Source organism: Zeus faber, assembly GCF_960531495.2.
Source record: "Zeus faber genome assembly, chromosome: 10".
Classification (NCBI taxonomy): domain Eukaryota; kingdom Metazoa; phylum Chordata; class Actinopteri; order Zeiformes; family Zeidae; genus Zeus; species Zeus faber.
Window position 1 is genome coordinate 23,776,711 of NC_137199.1, and position 25,114 is coordinate 23,801,824.

General features: G+C 44.4%; 2 protein-coding genes across 3 annotated transcripts; one reads left to right on the forward strand and one right to left on the reverse strand.

Annotated features, from left to right (window-relative positions):
- Nucleotides 1–3,772: 3,772 nt before the first annotated feature.
- sesn4 (sestrin 4) lies at nt 3,773–20,570 on the forward strand. 2 transcript variants are annotated; one of them, XM_080008109.1, is made up of 9 exons: nt 3,773–3,906; nt 9,585–9,782; nt 10,641–10,823; nt 11,969–12,214; nt 12,849–12,963; nt 13,286–13,413; nt 14,084–14,250; nt 14,372–14,516; nt 14,918–20,570. In XM_080008109.1, exons 1-9 carry the CDS (start codon nt 3,841–3,843, stop codon nt 15,005–15,007), a joined length of 1,338 nt encoding a protein of 445 aa, XP_079864235.1. In that variant the 5' UTR covers nt 3,773–3,840; the 3' UTR covers nt 15,008–20,570. The 2 variants fall into 2 exon arrangements, with proteins under 2 accessions (XP_079864235.1, XP_079864236.1); XM_080008110.1 differs by lacking the exon at nt 3,773–3,906 and adding an exon at nt 5,919–5,974.
- A 95-nt stretch (nt 20,571–20,665) lies between these two features.
- foxo4 (forkhead box O4) lies at nt 20,666–23,039 on the reverse strand (the record flags this gene model as incomplete). Its single annotated transcript, XM_080007804.1, has 3 exons — nt 20,666–20,704; nt 20,839–22,414; nt 22,608–23,039. The coding sequence occupies 2 exons, from the start codon at nt 23,037–23,039 to the stop codon at nt 20,855–20,857; spliced, it is 1,992 nt and encodes a 663-aa protein (XP_079863930.1). The 3' UTR covers nt 20,666–20,704; nt 20,839–20,854.
- Between the last annotated feature and the right edge of the window lie 2,075 nt (nt 23,040–25,114).

Here is a 25,114-nt window from a genome sequence, read left to right on the forward strand (position 1 = left end):
GTCGAAGAAATATTAATCCCTGTGACTTCTCTCACACTAATAGAGAAAAAAGCTGCTGTATCCCTGAATTAGTTTATTTACTTGAATTCAATGACGCTGTGTTCCATACAGGGCATTTAGGATAATAAATGTGTCAACTCCCACATTTCCTCCTTTACTCTATCCAGCCGTTTACCATTGGAATTGATTGCAGTCCATTGTTTTTGATGTCCCGATGTATTTGTACCAAGACTGACCAGAAAGAAAAAAAAAAATAAAAAAATTCAGACAGCACAGCAACCCAGGCGTCAGTTTGAAAACTATATCTTGGGATTCGCTTCACAAACGATCCACAAATGCTGCAAATGCCGCGAGACAACATCCCCGGACGCTGTTTTACCTGTGTGTCTATAACCAGAGAAGCCTGCGTATCACCAACACTGCGTATCAAGCATCTTAAATGGGAGTTTGTATCTGATAATGATCGACAATGAATTGAAGAAGACTCGGGTTTTGGGTACAACGCCATCGAGGACTGGAGAGAAATGAGATTAAACATAAACCGCGTCACTCATCCCCGTGGATGATTTAGACATTTTTATTGCTCATATTTTCAATTTCAAACTTGTTTATCCGCGTTGTGTTAACATTTACTCTGCAACCAACATGTGACAAAGTAATGAAGTTGTCCCCGGGTCTCCGAAAAAGAGCCCCTTCTTCATAATCACAAACAGCTTCAACAAACATAATCTGCTATGTAGAGATATAAATGAGTTTTTTTAACATCTTATTTATATAAGTTCGGTGGGAAGGCCAGTTCTAAAACATCTACATGGTAGAAACGTTAACAAATAAACACACTGTATAAAAACACCTGTTCAAATATAGCACCGATTGTAAAGTTTGGTGGAGGAGGAATGACAGTCTAAACAATCCTTTGCTTTGAACTTCACCACAGCGTTTTGTGGAAGTCCCCCCCCACCGTGAAACAAAGCATCGGCGCCCCGGACGCAAATCCCAGCGAAGAAATCCCTCAAACGTCTCGTGGAAAAGGCCGTCTGGGGCTATTATCACGCTAATGGGCGACCGACTCCGCTCTAATGCCCTGGCAGGTGTCCACGTACGAGTGTAGCATAGGTATATCACATGATGTTTTCAAACCCCGTTTGTTAATCGAATAAAAGGGTTGTTTTGAAGTGAGTCATGACAATGTTACCTTCCTGCAGCAATTTCTGTCTTTTATTCAGTCACGCGCTGTGCAATTTTTGTCTCTCCCATGGACGTGCTCTGTACCGTTTTCACATTATATCCTGATCCATCCCTGTGATATCATACAAACTGTATTGCATGTTAGCAGGTTATGTTGGGATTGGCCATAGGTGCTGTGTCAACAGCCATTTAGTCAACAGCCAACAAAGAACCGATTCGCTCACACATCAGTTTCCAGGATGGATTAATTCGCACATTTTATCTGTTAGTATCTTGCATAAAAATGTAATTTAGTTGTAGAACAAAAGGTTTTGTGATGAATGAATTGAACCTACGTAGAGATCAGTGGCACTGAACGTGCACATAATAAAATCAAACCTCTTCCTGTGGTCTCCACATAATGACTTATTCCTTCTCACTCTATAACCTCCAACCCCGCTCCCAATGGCATGTTTTTGTTTTCAATTTGTTAAAAAAGGGGTCATACCAGGCTAATGCACATCACATGCATTGTGCAGCCCTAACCACAGAGCATGCTTTGGATGTGACTTCTGCAATGGAGACACTGGAAGCCAGTCTGATGAAAACAAAACAGGATTCTGTGAACAGCGTACTACACTGTAGCTGTCTTAGGTCTTGCGCGGACAGAAAAAAAAAAAAAAAAAAAAAAAAAAAAAGGTATTGATCGCTGATGCTCACATTTCTGATACGAGAACCAAAGTCCTATTCTATGACTCGACGGAATGAATAGGTCCATAGAAAACAGTAACGAGCGGGTTGGGGCGGAGGGCTGGCAGGACGAGCCCTCTTTCCAAACAGAAAGGAGGCCTCACATGACGAGGAGGTAGACTGCAATCTGCAGCTTGTTTTGTCTTTCAGCAAATGTATTTGTTTTCTGCTGTGATCGATGCAACTTGCCTGGCTTTCACCACATCCAGGGTCGTCGCAGCCTGTTTTTCTTTTTTTTTTTTTTTTTTTATACAGCCGCATTTGTAGTTGGTTGCCATCCAGCACCGGGCCATACTGGTCTAATTCAGATTACCCACACTACTGCGTCTTCTTGTGGCTGCGGAACAACAACCACACAGATCCCCCCACAGAAACAACAGAATGTGGCGGACGAGGCCTTCCAGCCTGCCTCCAGGCCAAAGTAGACACTGGGATTAGTACCTCCAGACTCAGTACTTACACAGATACTTGTTTGGACCAGCCAGACATATCGCCAGTCCAATAGCTCTGAAATGCACCGTGCCGTCCCCTGAGGACCGACAGGCGACTTTGCTGGGAATTGCATTTCGGCTCTAGATTCAACATTTTCTTTGTCGCGTGGAACTGTGTGCAAGCGCGGCGCAGGGAAATGAGAGGGCGCAAACCCAAACCGCTGTGCAAAAACAATGAACTAATAACCACCAATTACCACCAATTGTTTCCCTCCAAAGACTTCCTTCAGGATCGCCCGGTAGACCCGCTCCGCCACAGTTTAATTGTTTGTGTGGCCTGTTTTTTGCCCCCACTGTCCCTGTCTCTTTGCAGATGTTCATTAGCATTTGGACAGCCTCTGTCCACTGATCCCGCCCCCTCCGCCCCCGGCCTTGCGTTTCGATTGGTCCCGCTGGAAACGTGGGCGTCGTCTGACCCCGCCCCCCCACCTACTCTCCGATTGGCCGACGCCGCTACCGGAGCCGCCACATGGCTCCGCCTCCCCCGCGCCGCGATTGGTCGCACTGTTACCGGAGCTGTCAGCTCGGCTCGGCAGCTTTTCTCCAGTGATGGAAGGTTCGACTCGTTTCCCAGGACTCGATTCCTGGCGAGTGACCCAGTAAAAAAAAAAAAAAAAAGAGTCGTTCGATTTTCCGACTCTCCGTTCATTTGATTCAAATTGGCGTAAGCGAGAGAGAGCTTCCCGGTGAACGATGAGCAAGAGTCAGAATAGTCGGGTTGGCTCTGTTGGACATGGAATTCTTGCAAAAACAACGACAATCAAATTATTTCTGTCAAAATTATTGATTTAGGCGGAAAAAATGTGTATCTCAAAAATCTAAACGCCTGTGGGCCTGGCGGCGGTTACGGAGTTGTGAAACCAAACAGTTTTATTTTATTACAGTTCATTTAATTTGCTAAATGTTATTATAGCAAATCATCATCATTATTATTATTATTATTATTATTATTATTATTATTATTACTATTATTATTATTATTATTATTATTATTATTATTATTATTATTATATTTTATTTATTTATTTGTATAGTTCGGATCATGACATGCATCCGGTCAGTTGAGTTCTGCAATATCTTGGGAGGAAAAAATACGGGTCCGGGTTGTTGGTCTTGTTGTTGTTGCTGTTGTTGTTGGTTTTTATTTCTATCTATTTTTTTTTATTTTTTTTTTATGCTCAGTTCCTATCGGGTTTGGCCTCGAATTACGGCAGAACCTCCACCCCCGACTCCCGAGTCGTTTAAAAGATCCGTTCGCCGCGGACGAGTCGTTCGCCAGCCCCGCGTCGCGGCGTCACTCCTCCTCCAGCCCTGGTCGGACACCGACGAGTTCCCGGCCAGAGAGTCCGCCTTTGTTAGCTCGCCTGCCGGATTCCTCGGACGAGACGCCGCCGCACTGATGCACTAGCACATCCCTGTTTCCTGTTGGAAAATGATCATCTGCGCGAATAAAATGGAGTACCCCCTTAGAAGCCAGTGCCAGCGAGTCCAGAAACAGGTAAACGGCGCAGTCGCCGTGTCGGAGGACCGGGTTCATTCATTTACTCTAAGCGAGGTTTTCCACGCACAGAACGGACCTTTACACACGTTTTCCACGGTGCCGCTCCGGTGTTTTAACGGGGGGAACGGCGGATATAATCGGGGGGGGGGGGGGGGGGGGGAGTGACAATTCCTCTACGGCTTCTTAGGTTTGACCTCAGCGTTGAGCTTTCGGGTGGTTGCAGCAGCGGAGGGGATCATAGAAACTTGGGGGAAAGTCTTCATTCGTGGGACTCCCGAGACTTGTTTGTCACTTCTGCATGTTATTGCTTTGTTATTAAATACTAATATTAATTATTATAATTATTATTATTGTTATTATTATTATTAATAATAATAATAATAATAATAAGCAATGGGTTGGATCTAAAGTGGAAACATAATTTGTTTATTGCTGCCCCCCCCTCACATCTCACCCAGTGCCAGAACGCATCACTTGGCTTTTTCTTAATTCCATCACTATACACAGTCAGGTTTATTTATTGTGTTTTTTCATATTTTTTGGAGGGGCTGGGGTGGTGTCGTCCCCTGACTTGTATGCACGTACAACTTTGCGTCCGATCCCGCGATCGAACGTCGGCGTTTTTATTAAAAAAAAAAGCACGTCTCCTGAATGTAAATCCGAGGAGTAATGACATCACCCCAAAGGTTTAAACAGGCAGAGAAAAGTGTGACTGTGGAGTAATGCGGAGCCAGCTTTTTCCATCCGCGACACGGATGTGTTCTGTGGCCCGGGGAGGTGACGGGGATCTCGCCGTATTTGCCGACTCACCTGGCGGCTTTTCCGATCTTTCTGCCTAAAAGCTCCTATTGTGCTGTTATTTTGGGTGCACCGGGACTGCCAATCAAACTTGTTTTTCTCCTCCGCGGGTGCAGTTCCCTTTTGCAACAGACGGGGGGCGCCCTCCCAAGTGCAATCAAAGGCATGTTTTGCTGCAGCTCAGGACCTAGAAATGGAACAACAGAAAAAGAATGCCAGCAGCCTGGGCTTTTTTTTTCCTTCTTCCCCCCTTTCTTTTGTTTTGTTTGTTTAATGCTTTGTTTCTACATAATGCATAATAGACTGATTTATCAGAGATGAACTTGGATTTATCACACAGTCGTGGTCTTTTTTTTTTTTTTTTTTTTTTTTGTGGGGGGGTGTGAAAGGATGCATTGTCCAGGTGCAGAAAACCAAGATTGAAATGAGAAATTTAGGTGGATATCACTGTGGTTTACTATACACTACCGCCCATGCCTTTGAATATTTGAACTGAGACAATCGGTCATAACAACATAATAATAGTGTCTGCTGTCCAGATACTTTCGTGGTTTTTCGCCATAAAACCACACAAGAAACAGAGCATTTAGGTCAGCAGCCGTGTCATTCCGTCACTTTATTTGACGTGTTTTGCATTTGTCTGGGTGAACAACTGAAGCTGGTGCGAGCCATTGTGTGTCTGCTGTGTCAGTGCTGGACTTGTTCTTCCCGCTCGCTTCTGTTTTCCGTCCTTTATGTGGCTGTGCCTCTATTTTCTTGATGCTGCAACCTAGTGGTTTGTTTGTCTTGGTGGTGTCTCTTGTCCTGCACAGCAGCTAATGTCCCTCCCCCTTGATTTTTTATTTATTTATTTGTGTTGGGGTTTTTTTTTTGCATTGGGCTGCAGCTGGTTGTTTTGCACGGCTCTCCTCGGAGTTCAGGTTGCAGAGCCAAAAACAGGCCTGGCCGCTTGTGTTTCCGGCAAAGAGGGACGAGATAGTTTGAGCCGCCAGGACTCTGGTGCACGATACGGACAGACCCCTTCAGGCTCAATTGGAATGCAGATTGAATATCCTTCTCTCCTGCACCCCTCCCCTCCCTCCCCTCCGCTGCAGCCCCCTTTCTCTCCCCTATCTTCCCTCCCTCACAGCTGACACATTCACCCTTGCAAGACTACTGGCATCATTTTTCCTTTTCTTTGTTCTCTTCCTTCATCACAGTGCCGTAGAATTTATTTTTGTCCGGCCGTTACCAACACCAGTCTTTGTCTCCATCTACCTTTCCTTAGGTCAGTGATGTCTCTCTTCCTGTTTTTATTATTATTATTTTTATCAATAAACAAATGACCTTGTTGTTTTGTGGAGGCAGAGCGCCTCATTTTCATCATTATGACATCATTATAATATCATTATGTGTGATGATATAAACCTGTGAATTTTCTTTGTTACCTTACCAACCATCCACCCCCCCCAATAGTTTCTCTACTGCTCCAACGCCATCAGCATAACCATCAATGATATTCATACGTTAGTCCTGTTGTTCTTCTTCGACGTGAGCCTTTTTTTTTTTTTTTTGCCTGTAAACGCAATCACAACAGTGATAACTCAAAGTCGATTAGTTGCTTCCGTGAGCCATGAAGGCAATCTCTCGTCTTTTGAGATGAGTTAAATGTTTTTCTGTAGATAAGTGTCTAAGGTCTCAGGCCTCGGCTCCTACGTTCTCGTGCTCTACAGCTTTGACTCCGCGTATATGACTGGACATGCTTCCATGCCTGGGACTGTGAGGATCCTGAAAACTCGCTCCTGCAGTTGTCCAAAATTCTGACATGTTGATACGTTTCTATTTATCCTCCCACACTCCAGTGTCAGCTGGGGTATCTCTTCTGGCTCCATGGCAGCCAGTGTGGAGGCCTGCATGGGTGCTGTGGGGGGCGGGGGTGGCCGAGAGGGGTAGGAGGCAGGACCCATACACGGCTTCTATTTTTAGGATTCCTTCCCTCAGTTAGTGAAATGTTTTTGTTTTTCTTCTTTCTTTTTTTTTTTTTTTTTGTGTCAGGAAGCAACGGGCTGGAAAACGCCTCGGAGTTGTGATGCATAAAGAATGTCGTCTGCTCGAATCAAAGGTCCACGAAACAAGAATTTGCCATTGAGAGGATTCTTATTTCTAATAAGGAGCGGGGTTTTATTCGTGACGATGGGAAAATAACTTTAAATGGCTCGAAATAACGCCCATTTTCAAACGCTTCACTCTTGTACGCGTCTTTGACACACGCTGTGATAGAAGATATTGATTTGTCAGCCTGCCTGGCATAACTTTTTGCTGTTGTGTTGAGGTGTCAGCGGATCTACTGAGGACCGGAGGATGTGTCATTTCCTGCTGTACGGCTGCTCAATTCCACTGTAGTTCCTGTTTCAGTTCTGGGCTTTTAACTTCGGCGTTCATGTCTAGACATAGGTTCTGAGTCGCGAGACGAAGCCGATGCGACTCCAAACCCCCCTTCTCCGTAGCCGCGGAGCAAATGTAAGTGTCGCCGCTTTCGTACAAAGTTTTATTTCTCGCGGCTTATTATAAATGCAGGGATAACACACGGCCGGGTGATTTGTGAAGCGGTGACAGGTGGGATGAACTTATTTTGTCTGGGTGAGAAATGCGATGGCTGCGCCATCGCCACTTGTCCTTCTGAAAGGACACCCGTTGAAAGGGCAGCATGCTGAATTCGAGGGCCTGCGTCCCAGCCGGGAACATAGTTTGAATATGCAAAATTCCGTCGTCCCGGGGGTGATAATCGTTGAAATGTGATGCGTATTGAGATCTGTATGGAAATCTGTCGTTCTCTTGGGAGGAGAGGATAAAAAGTCGCCCGTATGAGCTTGGTGCCTGGCACAAGAAGACTTCAGTTGTTGGTGATCTGGCATTTCATAATGAACTATAGTCCTTGTGTGATTGTGCTTTAAAATAATTTAAATACATTTTATTTATTTTTTTTAGTATTGGGACTATGTTTATAGAAGCTTATCTTTAACAGTTAGGCCCAACATAGTCTCACGATGGGAGTGGCCCTAGAATGTGTGTAAACAGGGCTTTTCACTTTCCTTTTTGCTTTCTATACGTTTCGGGATCTGCGAGAGCGTTTCACTTGGAATGACTCCCTACTGGCAACCACCTGACAAAGCGAAACCAGAACAATAACATGGTCGTTGAAACGTGACATGGCGGACCATCGATTCTCAGGGACCAAAGAACCCTTTTTAGACCCTTTTAGAAAAGGACCACCGTGATCCGAGATTAGGCCCAACATAAATCTGGCCTCGGCCTTAAACCTAGTTTGCAACATCATTTATTCTGCAGAGCCTTGGCAGGGTTTAATGTAGAGTAGTGCTTGTGTGAATGGACTCTTCCTTCTGGGCCTTTGTTCGGTGCTGTAGAACCCATAGGCCGGACCATTCCGCGAGTGTGCGTCCGAGCATGTTTCACCTCATGGCATGGCCATGTTTCACCCCCATGTTTCGTGACACTGTTGTCTATTTGATTTTTTATTTTTTTTATTTTTTATTATTATTATTATTATTATTATTTTTGAATCTAAATCTCTCTGTGGCTTTGGAGCACGAGAGGGACGCTCCTGCAGGATCAGGGGGAAAGTCGGGTCTGCAGTTACAAGTGAAATACCACACAGAGTTAGCAGTTGGATAACACCGTGCTGAATGCTGCACAGGGGCTAAAATGAAGCAACAGGCGCCATCATTCGCCAGTTGCTTCATCTTCGAAACGAGGGGTACATAATAATCCTAGATAGCAATACGAACTGCTGCCAGTTTGTGCAAAGGCTCTCGGCTTTTTTTTTTTTTTTTTTTTCTTGCCCGAGCTGCTGGTGCTCGGGCAGGCCGTGCAGTGCACTCAGATTTCACACACAGGGGAACCAGGGCCTTTTCCTAGAGGCCATTGTATGAGAGAGGTAATAACTAACTCTGCCTGTGAGGGCAGGCCAGCTTCCCTCTCTGCATGGGTCTGTTTCTCTTGGCCCCGGGCTTTTAGGCCCAGTTGCTCCAATGTTTGTGTGTTTGGCTTCTTCCAACTCCCTTCGCTGTGGAGCCTCCCTCTTAAAGGCCTCCTCTAAGCCCTACTCTCAGATCAATTCCTTCCATCTATGGTTCCCCCCCCCCCCCCCCCAGCATGTAAATCCCCTTTGAAATGAGGAATCTGGATATTTTTTCCTGTTTTCGATGGACTATATGGTTTCGAGGGGTTGTGTGCTTGTTTATTGTAGATCAAGCCTTGCTGTTCTCGGCCTGTGGTTTCGTCACGTTCACTTGAAGTTATAAAAGCACCTTTTCATATCGATTCCTCTGTGCTGTAAGGGAGCTTTTCACCGATAGACAATGGGAATGTGTTTTGACCCGGCTCTGGTCGCTCTGAGTCAGCGTCTGTGTGCCCGTCCGGGCCCCCTGCTGAGAAACCCTGTTGGCCTGCTTAGAAAGAAGATAATGTGGGGGAATTCATCCTTTCGCCAGTGGCGAAGTCAAATCCTCCGCCATTGCAGCCCTCGCTATGAATTGGCTCCTCTCCAGAGGAGTCGAACACGGCACTAATCCGCTGGTAGACGCTGTCTAAACATGGTGGAGGAAGCTAAACTCCTCAGCTCCTGCCACAGGAATATTTCCTACCAGGCGCACTAGGATTTACTGCCCAGACGAGCTGGGTAGCCATCCCATTTTGACTGGACTTCCTCTATTCTTTTGTGTGTGTACTTGTCTAAAGTTGTATTTTCTTGTGTAAGAACACTTTAACTGAGGAGATTTGGGGAAAACCGCTTCTAGAATAACATCTCGCATTGACATTTCGAACAACACAGTCCCCTTTTTCCTCATCAAGCATCCTTTTACCGGCCTGTGGTGCAGGTGATGGTGAACGCTGAGAAGGAGCGAGCCTCGCTACTCTTCGTGAAGGCGGTGGTGAGCAGGGGCAGCGTGGACGCCGTGTCCCAGCAGATGGCTTCTCATCCCCAGTACCTGGAGAGCTTCCTGCGCTGCCAGCACTACATCCTGCACATGGACGGCCCTCTGCCCCTGCAGTACCGCCACTACATCGCTATCATGGTCAGTGGGCCGCCTGTACCACACACACACACACACACACACACACACACACACACACACACACAGGATCCTATGTTTAATGTTTTTATTTAGAAAAGGCATTTTCTAAATAAAATATTTTACAGACACTCTAAAGGTTTAACTGATTCTGTTTTTAACTATGCATTTAAAACAACATGCTCATACAGAATATCTGCATGTTATTGTAAATATAAAGAAAAACAAAGGGAAAAATAAGATGTCTATGTAAAACACAAGAAAAAATAAAATTCTGCTACCTCAGACTCATACAGGGTCTTAAAGGACCACAACAGTGTCAAATTTAGTTTTAGCCTCTTACCATTTTTCTGATGATGGCTCACATTATTCATTTTTTTTTATATTGTTTTCGGATTTGGGAAATTGGAATGGTATGGTGAGAAACCCACTTCCTGGTCCCTCTGACAATTGACCTGCATTGCTCCCCTGGCTCAGCGTCAGCCTTCATTTGTTGTATAATATATACTCATAAATTTGGTATTATCATTTTAATCTTAAAATATGTGGTCTGAAATATTGGAGGGAGTTGTTTTCATTTGCAAGACGGTTAGTTTGATATCATACTTAAAAAATACCATTTAGTTCATTGAACCTTATTAAAGTGTGTTTTTGAATTCATCAGCAGATATCATGACACGCTGTATGTTTGTGTTTTGTAAGATATTCCATTATCTCGATATAAAATTCTTCCATATTGTCCAGAGCTCTCTCCTTTAGTCTGGCTGGCTTTCATTTGGACTTTGTGCTTTCTTAATGGGCTCATTTCTCAACCTTTGTGCTTTTTTTTTTTTTTTTTTCTCCCCCTCTCCCTCCCCCCAGGCTGCGGCGCGGCATCACTGTAGCTACCTGGTGTCCCTCCACTCCGCCCACTTCCTGCGGGTGGGCGGAGACCCCTTGTGGCTGCAGGGTTTGGAGGCGGCGCCCTCACGACTCCGCCTCCTCGACCACATCAACAAGGTTCTGGCGCACCAGCCCTGGCTCATCACCTGCGCACACATACAGGTAGAAGCAGAGAAACCACGGCACGTTGATACACATTGTCCGGGGTAAAACACAGTTCCGTGGCAAAATCGGGACCGGTTCTATATCGGCTGTCAATGACTAAATGCCAAAACTGTAAACATGGCCGCCAGATTTATTGCTCGGTCGACTGTCCGACCACAGGGCAGGCTCACCAGACGTCCTTCCCTGCGGGGGGGGCGCTGTAGAGCTTCTTCAGCCACCGAGACGCTGCACAAAAAGCTCTTTCATAGCAAACGCTGTGACCGGGGCTGACTGTGAATCCACCTCCTCTCCACGACACGTGACGCCGTCCACTCTGTTTTCTGGTTTCTGTTTATTGTTTCCCTGTGAGTTGGGCTCAATTAACCGCGTGAAGCCGAAGGCAAATTTCCTTTTCTCTGGACCATAAAGTTCTGTTTTTCACTCGAGTCGTGTCCCCATTACAATAATAATAGAATGATTCAGGGTGTCTGCGTGTCCTTAAAAGGTCTTAAAATTCGGTTTTCACGAATATAAGGCATTAATAGGCTTTATTATCACCCAATCAATTTAATTTATGAGGTGTTAATTTCAACATTAACATTTGCTGTGATTGTTTTTACTTTTTACAAAGTTTTGTGGGGGGTATTTATGTTAGATTTATTCCAGCTCCTTTTCCCTGACCTTGCTATCTGACTTGAAGGAAACTGTTCTAATAACAGTAGACAGTAGAATCATAGTTCATAACCTGCCCTGTTTTTACCAAACCCTTACATCTGCCCTGTACCAAATAAATAGTACTTACCAGCAATACCTTTGCATGTGATATTGAGAGAGATGATTTGTCCAAAAAATCTGTTCTAAATTTTATTAAAATACGTCTTAAAATCTATTAAAAAGTAGAACATGTAACTCTCTGAAACCTGCAACACCTTGTTAATAATAATAATGATAATAATGTAAATATTGACAGAGTGCCCTTTTTAAATATCTGTCGCAAGGCGCTCACCGGTTATACCGGAATACATGAAGCAACCACACAATAGAATTGCTTCAACAAGAAAACGGAAGAAACGGTATAAAGCCACAGCCTGCAGTGGATCAATTAAAGCTGATTTGTCACAATGTGCGTCCAGCTCTCTTGACCTCCGACCCCTGTCGTCCAGACGCTGCTGAAGGCCGGGGAGCAGTGCTGGTCCCTGGCGGAGCTGGTGCAGGCCGTGGTCCTGCTGGCGCACTGCCACTCGCTCTGCAGCTTTGTGTTCGGCTCTGGCACCGACGCCGACTTCGTCCCGCTGCCCAAATCCCCCAACGGCACCCCGCCCACCTACTGCCCCTCCGATGCTGCCAACGGCAACACCAACGTGCCTGTCTCCCTCGCCGCGCCGCCCAAGCACGTCACGCGGCGACGGGTGAGGAGCAAAACCGATGACCCAGATTTGGGATCAATTGTTTTAAATAAGATAACACATTATTAATACTTCCAGGGGGGATTCATATTCAGGAAATACCAATATCTATTTGTATGTGGGGGTTTTATTATCTTTACAAAGTAACTGGATTTTTTTTTTTTTTTTGTCTCTCTTTTTTGAATGCTTATTGTCTTAAATTAAATTTTACAATTTTACCTGAATCCTATAATGTATATTATGTATGGCTGATGTTTTTTCTTGCTTTATTTTTCAAGTAACAATATTTGAATCATTATAAGGTGTATTCGACGATGTGAACTTTCAATGTTTCTCAGTTTCATTTTAATATGACTAAATAATATGTACAAACTTCCAAATATTAAAAAATAATTATTTTAAGCCGGGTCAAGTTTTGACCTGACATATGCATTATAGACCCCCTTATTTCAGTAAATGAGTTCAGTAAATTCTGGGGTTATGAGAAAAAAAGTCTTGTATTTTTTCAAATTAAAAGGGAATGTTAAATAGTGCTTTAATTTTACAGCAATGCAGCAAATGTGAATAAATTTACAAAGGTGGTTGGTTCCATCGGCTTTTTGCTTTTTACTCAAGACCCTTTTTCTCCGTGCGACAGTCTCTGGACTCCAGCTGTGAGATGTTGTCTCTGAAGGAGAGGATCCAGAAGTCACAGGAGGAGCGAGAGAAGAGGGAGGAGCGACTCCTGCTGTCACACACACTCCAGCCAACAGGTGACACACACACACACACACACACACACACACACACACACACACACACACCCACACACACACTCCAGCCAACAGGTGACAAACACACACACACACACACTTCAGCCAACAGGTGACACACACACACACACACACACACACACACACACACACACACACACACACACACACACACACACACACACACTTCAGCCAACAGGTGACACACACACACACACACACACACACACACACACACACACTATTATAACTCAATTAGTAGTACTGAGTGAGTTATTATTGCTCATTGGGTATATTTGTTAATTCTCTCTCTTATTTTTAGACTTGGAGGAGGACGACGATGAGACGGTTTACTTTGCGGACCCCTCCCGCTTTATCACGGACCCCGACTTCTGTTCGCAGGAGTTTGCGCGGCGGGAAGAGGATCACTTCCAGGTGTTCCGGGTGCAGGTGAGGGCGGCGGCTGTTTTCAGTAAACGGAGGCGGTGTTGTGTGACAAATAGAGGTTCCCGATTTATCGTTTTCTCAGTTTTAAATTTGTCCTAAATGTGTGATTGGCTTTGCCTCAAAGGGGCATTTGGTGCAGTATTTGAGCTTAAATGGCTGTTTTTTAAGCATGCTTGCTTCAAAAACATTGTTGTAGCTTTAGAGTTCAGTAATAAAATGATGACTAATAATTATGAATTATTAGTGAACTCTACCTACGCATGTGGACTTTTGTTTTAAAAGATAAGACACTTCATAAAAGTACAGCTGTTTCATGTTCTGTGGAGTTTTTAATAAAAATAAAAAAACTGCATAATACGCTTTTTTTTTTTTTTTGTCATTGGCGTCAGGCCAATGACGTAAAAAAAAATGGAGTGTATTGTAATTCAGTTTACAATGAAAAAAAACCCTTTTTTTTTTAAACTGATTTCACAATTTTCACGGTCAAATCTTTAACCAGAAAAATATCATCAGTATCTGAGTGTTATGTGCTTTATTTTTATTTAATTTAATTTTTTTGCCCCTGACAGGAACTGCTTGTTGATGAAGACTAATAATCTGATCGCCTTTTGAATTATTATTTATTTATTTATTTATTTATTTATTTGTTTGTTTATTTGTTTGTTTTTTGCAGGACTACTCATGGGAGGACCACGGTTTCTCCCTGATCAACAGATTGTATTCGGACATCGGGCATCTACTGGACGACCGGTTCCGCAGCGTGGCCGCACTGCCCTCGTCCCACAGCGCCGACCTGAAGAGGGCGATCTGGAACTACATCCACTGCGTGCTCGGAATACGGTAAGGCCCCGGATGAGCGACGTCAACCTTCACTGTGCACCATATATTTACAAAGGCATCCCAAACCCTTTTTAGAATCGCGCTCATCGGATACACCGTGTTTGCGTTTGTGTGGCTCCAGTTATGACGATTACGACTATGGCGAGGTGAACCAGCTGCTGGAGAGGGACTTGAAGCTTTACATCAAAGCGGTGGCGTGTTTTCCGGACGCAACCAAAACCCCGACGTGTCCGCTGCCATGGGCCCCGCTCAAACCCTCAGAACTAGTAAGGAGAGCCCCCCCAAAAAAAAAAAAATCCATACCGCTCGTCTCCACAAAACAGACTAGTGGAGCTAATTTTATCAAGGTTTTTTTTTTTCTCAGGGCTGGGTTCAAAATGATGGTATGTTGAAAAGTTAGCAGCAATAATAGTCAATATAGTCAATATAAATATCAATATCAGATTCAGTCAATATGCTATGGAATCGAGACCCTTTGCATCGTAGTCAATAACAAATCGTGAGATCCTGCACAACACCAGCCCTATCTATCTATTTATTTATTTATCTATTATTTTTCATGATTATAATTTTTTTTGTCAACGTTCAGTATGTCATATAACTTGTGAAAATATTTCGACATCATTTAAAATAATCAGGTAATAACCTCTCTCTCCATCCCCCTCAGATACACGTGAATCTGCTCATCATGGAGGCGCGGCTGCAGGCGGAGCTTCTCTACGCCCTCAGAGCCATCACCCAGTACATGATCGCCTAGGACCCCCCCCCCCCCGTCAGTACAGAGAGACCGACACAGATAGGAGAGGAGGGTGGGGACAGACAGACAGACGGGCGGGCGGCGCGGCGTAGTAGCGGAGCGGAGAGCGGAGGCCTTTCTTTCTTTTCATTTCTTTGGATACAAAGTATCATAGATTCACGGCCTCGCAGCGACTGCTCCGCCAAAGCGCCCCCCCCCCCCCCCCACTCCCCCCACCCGACCTCTGGAAACACCCCGGCTCTCCCAGCTTATGTGCAATTCTAAAGGATAGTCTTTTTTTTAGATTTTTACCTTTATCATTTTGTGTTGAAAGACTTTGTGACAGAAGCAGGGTGCGCTTAGTTAGAGTTAGCCATGGCCAACGTGCTCCGTTCTTAGCTTTACTCATGTTGTGTATCCAACTGTTCTTTTCTCAAAAAAAAAAAGAAAAAAAAATCTCAAGCAGACTCTTTTCTGCGTGGGATGAATGAATGTTCTTAGGACACCTGGCCATCTTTTTTTTTTTTTTTTTTACCTTTTTTTTTGTGACAATCCCAAATCTGTGTTGGTGAAGGTGGCTATTGTGCCCATAACTCCCCCTTTCCATTTCACCGTGGTACTGGAGCAAACGCTGCTGGAAGATCTCGCATCACTATAGTTTCTTTTAATAAGCACTTTTTTTTTTACTTTATATATTTATGATGCAAGGTGTTGATCTAATGCCTGTCCACTGTACGATGCATTTTACAGATTTTGCGATGGAATGTCCGTGGAGTTTTAAGACTCTTTCGGACTTTGTGACTTTGTCTTGTCTTCGGCCCGGAACATTTCAGTCGGACAGATTTCAGATTAAAATCCCGGTTCAGATGAAATTATCTACTCGGTAAATCTGCAGGCACTTTGTTAACCAGCTGTTAAAAAACAAACTGAATTTCCCACAAACTGTTAGATAAAAAAGAAGTGACTCACGTCTGTACCAGTTCGCCCTCACCGGTCTCAACAGAAAAACAGATTTATACTACAATCTGTCATCTTTGTATTTTGTGAACTGTTTTGAAGCCAGTTCCCAAGTTTAAAAAAACAAAACAAACAAAAAAAAAAAACGGTAATGGTACAATTTGCAACTAAACTTTTTTTAAGAAGTAGAATTTTTCTTGTTTTCTTTATATATATATATATATATATATATATATATAACATTTGTATGTGTTCTCTCTCATTGTACCATGATTGTTCTCTTGTTTCTGGGTTTGCTGCTAAATCCTGCTTGTTGTGCTGCATCCTGAGTAGGTGTAGTGGCGTGGGAGACCTAGGGTTCGCCATTGGAAACCACAGCAAACCGCAGAGACGTGAGCGGAGCATATTGACAAAAGCGAACTCGCTGCAACGCAGGTGCCTTCAGGTGAAACTGGAGTGGTGCTCAACAGGAGGAATGTGACTGCTTTAGGGGCCTGCAGTCCCACACACACACACACACACACACACACACATACATAATCACACAGCTGCCGCCACAGCCGCTGGTGTCTTGGTGACGTCGCCACCCGGCAAGTGCAAAGTGGTGGCTTCACTGTTAAAAGATGGGGACCGCTTCCAAGCGCAGCGGACATTGACGGGCGTCGCTCGGGCCACCTCGCCAGACGTCGCCACGGTCCGCAAAAAGGCCCGTGCTTCTATCAGACACTTCCTACAAGCCCCGGTAACACAAAGAGCCTATGACACAGATGGATGTTAAAATTGTTCAGATTTACCACGTAAATAAATGGACAAAAAAATAAATCAACAAAAAATGTGTTTCTTTTTAAACGTGAAGACATGTTTTCTATAAAGATGTTAAATCAAATTCAATTTCAGTGTCTGGTCTGAGTTTTTATTCTCTTTGCAGGGTTTTTCATTTGTTTTTTTCCAAGAACATCAGGGATAGAGCTGCCACACTAAATAGGGCAGTACATTGAGTCTTGCGACAACAGTGCCCCCTAGTGGCAGATCAGCATAACTGCCGTTCAGGAACTCCCGGCTGTACATAGAAAGGCTGCATAGATCTGAAGCGTTGCTCATTATACTGACACTTAAACCCCTTTTTAATGTACACTTTGTACATTATTTTGATGTTCCTCGAGTAAGTTCGTGTCAGATTAGTTGTTCTTTTATTCAAGCGAAAGGTCTGAGAACTTGTGCCACCACTGCTTCAACTTATTTTTAAATAAAGCACTTTTCCAAAGCCCCACACCAACCAGACCATAATACCACAAGCTCCAAATTAAATGCTCAGATGTGGGACAATAACAGAATACATTTTGCATTTTGGGTTAAACAGATTATGTTTATTTCCGCTGTTTGGGGACTGTTCACTGTCATTTCTGGCTGAATTTACAATGTGTAAAGAAAGGTTTTTTTTGTTTGTTTTTTTTTTGGGGGGGGGGGGGGTATTTAAGTAATAATAATAAACATTAGCTTATGCAGAACTCATCCATGCCCTGAACCCCCCAGCCCTGTTGAGAAGAAAAAAAAAAACAAAAACAACCCTTTTGCAAATACTAAAACACTGTTTCAAATGGGGCAATTTAAATTTCAAGAGGAGAAACATACTACAGGGACTAAGGGCTACTTTATGATGATAAAAATTTTAAAAAGTAATAAAAACTGAAGGAAAATTTTTTTTTGAATTACATAGGGGGAGTTACAAAACAAATTACACCTTGGCTGACACAGAGGTGGAAGTAGGGTCAACATTTCTGTAGGCATGGCCAAGGATTCTAGTAAATACTGCAGAGTGACCAATTTGATCAGAAAAGGTAAAACTTTTTTATCTTGATTTGTGATTTCAAGGTGATACAGAAACAAAGCTCTTCTACCAAATTAGGCTTCAGAGGATCCGAATACACAAAGGGAGAAGGGGGGTTTATCAGCTGGTTTTCCAACGTTATGCTCCATCTGTTGAACACAGGGCTGATGGCCCTGATTCTATGTAAATACGCACCCAATGAATCGCGGCCTAGTCAAGACATGCCATATAATACACCTAGCACCAGTCAAAAAAATAATAATACATTTGTGGAAAAAAGAGTGCTTGATAAAAAATAAAACAGAGACTAACATATTGATGCTACAGCAAAAATGAGGAATATAGATGTTTAACTGAAGAGGATGCATTTCGGGTGCACATCGTGATTTAAAAAAAACAAAACAAAAAAAAAAAAAAAGACATGACATGAAATGACCCCCGTCGTTAACGAACATTAAGTACAAACCGTAGACTAACACAAAACACAAAAGATTAAAAGGGGAAAACAAAGTACGAGAGGTCCATCGTGCTACTTGATGACATGCTATAGTGTTCAGTATTGGCAGTCAAACCTTTAAGGACAGGCTGGCTTTTGATAGACATGGCTAGGGGAGCGTCCGTACATTTCTCTAACGTCAAAAGTCACGTTCGTGAGTAACTCTAAGTGTCGACTAAAAGGTAAAATGTTCCGAAAGGGAACGATAAGAGCAGTGGGTTTCCAGTCAGTTTGAGCAGTTGAAGGTTTTTTTTGTATTTTTTTTTTTAACAAGGTAAAATAAATAGTTTTGCGTTCCTTGTGATTATCATCTGAGCAGTACAGTATGACTTAGGTTCAGGATTGTTCTTCCTGCCGCCATTCTTTTCAGACCCTGAGAGTTAATTGTTGCATCACGGTTTAGTTTGAGATGAGAATTCGGCATCAGCAATTGACAATTGGAGATTCTCCCGCCGCAGTTCGGGCAGATTTGTACTTAAAATCGAATTTGCAACAAGCAATAAAAAAAAAAAATTATAATAATAATCTGTGGCAGAATACATGCAACTCTAGTTAAATTGGTCGAGTACGCACATTCTTTGCTTCATCCGCCCTTTCTTATTCTATGAGAATGTTCTCAAAACATCTCGCGAAGCTTTTCTAAACTGAGATTTATCATGTCACAATCCCTAACTGCCATGCAAATATTAGTGTTCCTTTGGTTAAGTAAAAAAAAAAAAATCGACATGCATCTTATCATTTACAAAAATATGTGTAGAAAATGACCGTTAGAAATGATCTAAAATTGCTTTCTCCAAATATAAAAAAACCTTTTCTTTTGATTAGTAATATATTCATATGTATTATTACCTCCCTATAAATTGTATATTAAAACTATAGTCAAATATATTCTTTTTGTACTTCTCACACATTGTATTAATATCTTAAAAATGACTATTAGTACTGTTTAACAACGTGTAATATGTGAGGTTATATTCTCACATAGAACCGGGTATCCCTGAATTAAAGGGACAACAATATACTAGAAAATAACTTTAAATATAAAAACCCTTCAAGAAGTGGTCTTTAAAATTTCCTTCAGGATTTCATTTAGCTTTCCTGAACAGTCTGCATAGTGTTATATGTACACTCATATGTACAATGTGTACATAACATGTATAACAGCTTCTTAAACTCTATAAAATGAAATGGTAAAACCTATTGTGGAATATAGTCATTTTTGGGTCCCCATGAGTGAGCTATACCAAAATGCTAAGTGCTTTGAAAATGCACAGGCTCTGGGAGTAAAAAAAAAATTAAAATTAAAATTAAAAATAAAAATCAGGTAGCCCATTTAACAGCGAAGGCAAACTGTCTCAGACGATATAACACTTGGCCAACCAATCATTTGTTGGCAAATACAAATTCACCCTTGAATGCCCCAGATATAAATTTAAAAATCACATTTCTTCATTTTGTTAGTTGAACTGCACACGTCAAGGATAAAACACTCGCCCCAGGTGACATCAGCACATCACTTTAAACACACTGGATTCAAGTCAGAAATGCCAAACTGCATCATCGATTGCTATTCAAAAAAAAATAAAAATTCATTCACCCAAAAGAAAACTTACTTGCTCTTAACATTTCTCTCTCAAATGAGAAAAAAAAAATTTAAAAATCAAAACATTTTGTACCAGTTGGTGACCATATTTAAGTACACATATGGTCAAAATGTGAAGCCGATGTTGAGTCATGCATTACAAACCTCAGCACATCCGTAGCCTTAATGTTTCCACCTCTCATCGCAAAGTCAGAGGCCGACGCCTCAAAGAACTTTTCTGCAAACCTCCTGATGACTTTTTCCTTTGAGGATATCGCCACCCACCCCCCCCAAAAAAAATTACAATTAAAAATGTCTGCAGCTCACAGTGTCACACGGGCGTCAGAACCGCTCTCTGAAGCTCGGGCATTTCATGTTAGAACAGTTCACCAATAGAGTTGTGTGGTAAACTGGCCGTTGTTCTCAAACCGTGCAGCACATCCAGTCTTCCATACCAAAGCTGTTAAGAGCAGGGGTACCACATCCACCCCAAAGCTATTTTGGTGTCGTTTCAATTGCATTATTATCTCAAAATAGATAGAATATTTTCATCGTCATTTTTTTTTTTTTCTTCTTCCGTTAAGTCTTATTAAAAATCATAAGGGCACTGGCTGTTAGCCATTTCTGCAAGTGTTCAAGAAAAAGTGGAGAAATAGCTGTGCATAGAAGCCCGCGTGCGTCCCCCTCCTGTCGCCGCCGCGTCTTGGCACATGATGGGGTTGAGGTCTGGTGTTTAAGTCCAAAATAAACAGAGAAACTTGGAAAAGAGCTCTTGGGTGTACAGAGAATAAGAATGTACCACTTTTGTTTTGTTGTGTCATTTCGTTGAGGTTATCTTGATTGGGGATCGTTTTCCTGCCAGAGAAGAGGAGATGAAATGGAAACGACATTGTAATAACCGAATAATTTAGATTTTACACATGAAATTGTTTGTACTTTATTTTAAGTGCTTTGTTTTTTTGTGATGGAGGATCCTCAGAATAACGTACCTGGATCGTCCACAGCTTAGCTCGGCACCCAGTTGTGAGAGGAGCTCTGAGTGGTGGCTGGGCCAGTGTAGCCTTGTCCCGGTAGTATGGGGTCAAAGTTGAAATCGATGCCGTCCCCATCCATGAGGTCACTGTTGATGATGTAGTCCACGTCACAATCCAGGTTTTCGGTGAACATATCTATGTCCAAGTCGGTCGGTAACCGGTCCTGACTGGCAAGGAAGCAGGACGGGGTGCCAAATGGGCCCATCCCTTGCAGACCGCCGCTGGGATTGGTGGTGGAGATGGTCCCCCCGTGGTGAGGGCCCACACCTGGCACCTGGGTGTGCTGGGCTTTGAGAGGCGGGAGGTGTGTAATGTCCTGGGATATTCCAGAGAGGATCATCCCTAAACCCATCTGAGAGTGATGTTGTTGTTGTTGTTGTTGCTGCTGCTGCTGCTGCTGCTGCTGCTGCTGCTGCTGCTGGTGGTGGTGGTGCTGTTGTTGTTGCTGCTGCTGCTGGTGGTGGTGGATGTGGTGCTGCTGGGGCTGCAGCACCATGGGAGCTACGGTGTTGGGCTCAAGCCCCTTAGCCAAGAGCAGCTGATTGGGCTTGGGTCTGCCACCCACCATGGGCGCAGCCAAACTCATTAAGCCCACCCCTCCGGGATTGGGCATGAGCGGGTCCACCTGGGTCATCAGGACATCGGTGGGGGGAGGAGAGTCGGATGTCAGCAGGGCCTCGAGGCTAGAGGGTACATGGGCCCCGTAATGGCCGCCCCCGCGAGAGCCGGGACTCGGCAAAGGGTTGAAGAGGGAGTTGCCAAAGTTAGACGGCTTGGTGTTGTTGGGTCCACACTGGGAGGCGCCAGATTGTGTCCCGGCGTGCGTGGGGGGCTGTGGGAGGTTGGAGGGCTGCAGCTGACAGAAGGAGTGGAAACTTGAGCCACGAGGTAGCAGTGTGGATGCGGAGGGTAGTGGAGTGGGGGGTGCTGGCGGGGCAGTGCTGGGACTGGCTCCGCCCTGGTGCCCGGTCATCAAGGTCAGGCCGTCAATCAGGTCGAGCTCCTCCATCAAGGTCTCGGTGAGGGTTGGGGGCAGGCTGCCCGTAGAGTACCCCCCGAGAAGCCCTTCCTCAGGTAGATCGTCGTCTTCCTCCTGGCCAGGAGCAATGGGAGACAAGCGGCCGCTCAGGGTGCTGGCGTTCGAGCTGGTGCGTGGACGGAAGCTGGTCCACATGTCGGGGTCCTCGAGACTGCCGCGGGATGACGGGCTGCTGCTGTTGACCCCCCATTTGGGAAACTGCTGGGATGAGTTTGGACTTTCAGCTCCCCCGGAGCCCGTGCTGCCATCGCCCTGCATTGCCCCGGCGGAGCCCGTGAGGCCTGCCACTCCGGCTTGCTTCTTCGTCTGCTTGGCCCTCATCCGGCTCTTCAGCAGTTTGCTGCTGTTGTCCATAGAAGCGGCGCGGCGGCGTGGGGCTTTGCCGGTTTTTCCACCCTCCGGGTTGAGCATCCACCAGGAGCTCTTGCCCGTTGACTCATTATGCACCCTCAGGAACTTATTATGGAGTGATAAGTTGTGGCGGATAGAATTCTAGACAGAGAGAGGGAGGTAATTAAAGAGCAACGTAAGTAAAGATTGTTGTGATTGATTCTAATACTCAAAATAAAAATATTACTTCATGCTTGTTTTTGTGAAAGCTCTAAAAAATCATCTATGATTCACTATATATTATTTGCTGGGTGTTTTTACAGTAGTGGTCACAACCTAAAAACTTCTTTATTACCTTCCATCCTGCAGAGCTGTTGCTATCCCCTTTGTCTTTGAAGTAAGGCACGGTTTTCACCATCCAGTCATAGATCTGTGCCAGGGTGAGGCGCTTCTCGGGCGAGTTATCGATCGCCTGGCTGATAAGATCTGCGTAGGACTGGTTCCCCCAAGCGTTGCGCCTGGAGGAGCCCTTGCGGGGCGTCGCTGCGCCCACTCCGGCCAGGACTCCGCCCTCGGACGCCAAAACCTTCTCAGGCTCGGATGTGATTGGCTGCGTCTCCTGCTTGTCCTCGTCGGCGGGCGGGGTTCCAGCCGCCGACTCGGAGCCGTCTCCCCCCTCGGGTTTGACAGCTGATATGTCGGGTCTGGGGAGCGGCCATGTGCACGACCTGGGTCTGCTCTTCGGCTCGAAATCTGGGTCAATCGGGGGTACCGATGATTCTTCCATGGTGATGGGGGTTGTTGGGCGATTTTCTTCCAAGACGATGAGGGTTATGACTTCCTCGGCATCCGGTGTACACAAGTTACAACCAGGTGGTATGATTTATAAACATCTGAAAGGGGTATTTCTACTTGCTCCCAACTGACTGAACAGGGGAAAAAAAAGTTTAGAGATCAAAAACCTGGCCCAACAAAATTAAATTCAATTTAAAAAAGTCCCATCCACTAGGGAGGTAAATAGTAGGCCCAGAAAAGAGACGCAATAATCTGGATACACCAATAGCTTCAGTTAATCCTGAGATTGGAGATTAGGGAACCCAAATAATCTCCTTAATAGTAACTATCATAAACCTTCCGATTTATATAGAGTAAAGTAGGGCTGGGATGAGAATTCCTTTGTTTGTATAAAAGAACAAAAGGACCCGGTGTTTAAGAAAATACAATTTAGGCCATTAAATAACAGCCGGGCCAAAACAAGACAAAAATAACCTGTTTACAACCTGTTTACAATTACAGAAACAACACGACGCCTATGGGGAGAATCTATATGTAAAATAATAATAATAATAATAATAATAATATTAACAACAACTTATTCATTCATCATCACCTTGATACGGTGATAAATGTAAATCCCGATGAATTGGGGGTGGGGGGACGACTTCTGAGAACTAAAAAGTAAATTTCAGATTAAAATAAACAATAAAAACGACTTCGTACCACACTTGGCAAACTACACGTCGGCGTGCTGTACTTTAAACGGATCATTCACCCTATTTGTTTCATTGTAAAGCGTACGGAGGCTACAAATAAGGATTAGTTGGGCGTCGCAGTGGGTCAAAGTTACAAAAGAGCTTCTTGGGAGCCTCCGCTTGTAAACAACGTGCTGTCTGAACTCTCCACACGCCGGGGCCGCTTCCCGCTCCACACACGATCCCCTAATAAATAAAAGGAAATAAACCCCCAACACAATCAAATCGGATTCTAAACGCAAAACGCTGCAGCTATTTGGTTTACTACAGGAAAATTGTAAATAACAAAAACAGTTAATAAGTCGAGGAAAACAATGACCGAGGGGGGGGGGCAATTCACGCACTATTTACCAACCCTACAAATGAAATAAAGTGTAAATGTTTTAATGTAAATTGATATTTCTGGGTTCAGGTCCGCACGCGCCACCGCATCGTGGGCAGGCGCGTGTCACCATCTGCCATGTTTCTCCGCACTCCGCCACGGCGCACGATGCTCCGAGCGGCCGCGAAAAGATCCGTCCGCCGGGTTCGGGGGTTCGCGGATTCGGGGGGAGGGGGAGAGGGGGGGGGGGGTCGGGCGAGCGAGCGAGCGAAACCTCCGCACCGTGTGTCCGGTAAAACAAAACAAAAACAACAAAACAAAAAACAACAAAAAAACAGAAAAACAAAAAAAACGGGAGAGAACTCCCTCGGTGTTCCGTGGAGTTCAAATCTCCCGGAGTCCGCCCGCACCTTGAACGCAGCACGGTAGCCGCCTAGCTGGGTGAGAGATCCGGCTATTTCAGAGTTTATAATCCTCGAAAAAGTCCGCAAAACGCTCCGATCGCTCCATCCGATGCTCCGCGGTTGATCCCGGCGGGCTTTCCCCGCGAATTCCCTCCGTTCCGCGGGCACGAGATATCGATCCGTCGTATTTCTTTTTGATTTGTTTTGTTTTGTTTTGTTTTGGCTCGAGGCGAAGACTCCCTTCTGACGTCTGTTTACCACTGTCAGGCGACGCGCTCTGCGCCTGCGCGCCAAGGGGGCCGCCGGGAAATGGAGTCGGTCATGTGACCCGCCCCGGCGTAAACAGGGCGCTCCGCGGCGTTACGTAACAGGTGACCGGCGTGTACTCGGACTCCGCAGACTTATAAGCTTATTTCCAAGTAATGATGGGCAGCTACCCGTCAATGACAACACCCCGGCCGGGGTAAATAAAGATCCATGTTGGCAGTGTTGTAAGTGGCCCGAGCTTTCCCAGATTTATTCGATTAGTCATGTACACTGAAAAAAAATAATTGGATTGGAGTCATTGGATGAGTTAAAAGAAAATCCTTTAATTTTATCAAGC

Excerpts from the sequence above, each read along its gene's own strand:
- sesn4 (XM_080008109.1), top strand. The coding sequence starts at position 3,841 with ATGATCATCTGCGCGAATAAAATGGAGTACCCCCTTAGAAGCCAGTGC. Across the intron at positions 12,215-12,848 it reads AGCACGTCACGCGGCGACGG|TCTCTGGACTCCAGCTGTGA; the intron begins GTGAGGAGCAAA and ends TCCGTGCGACAG. Across the intron at positions 13,414-14,083 it reads TCCAGGTGTTCCGGGTGCAG|GACTACTCATGGGAGGACCA; the intron begins GTGAGGGCGGCG and ends TGTTTTTTGCAG.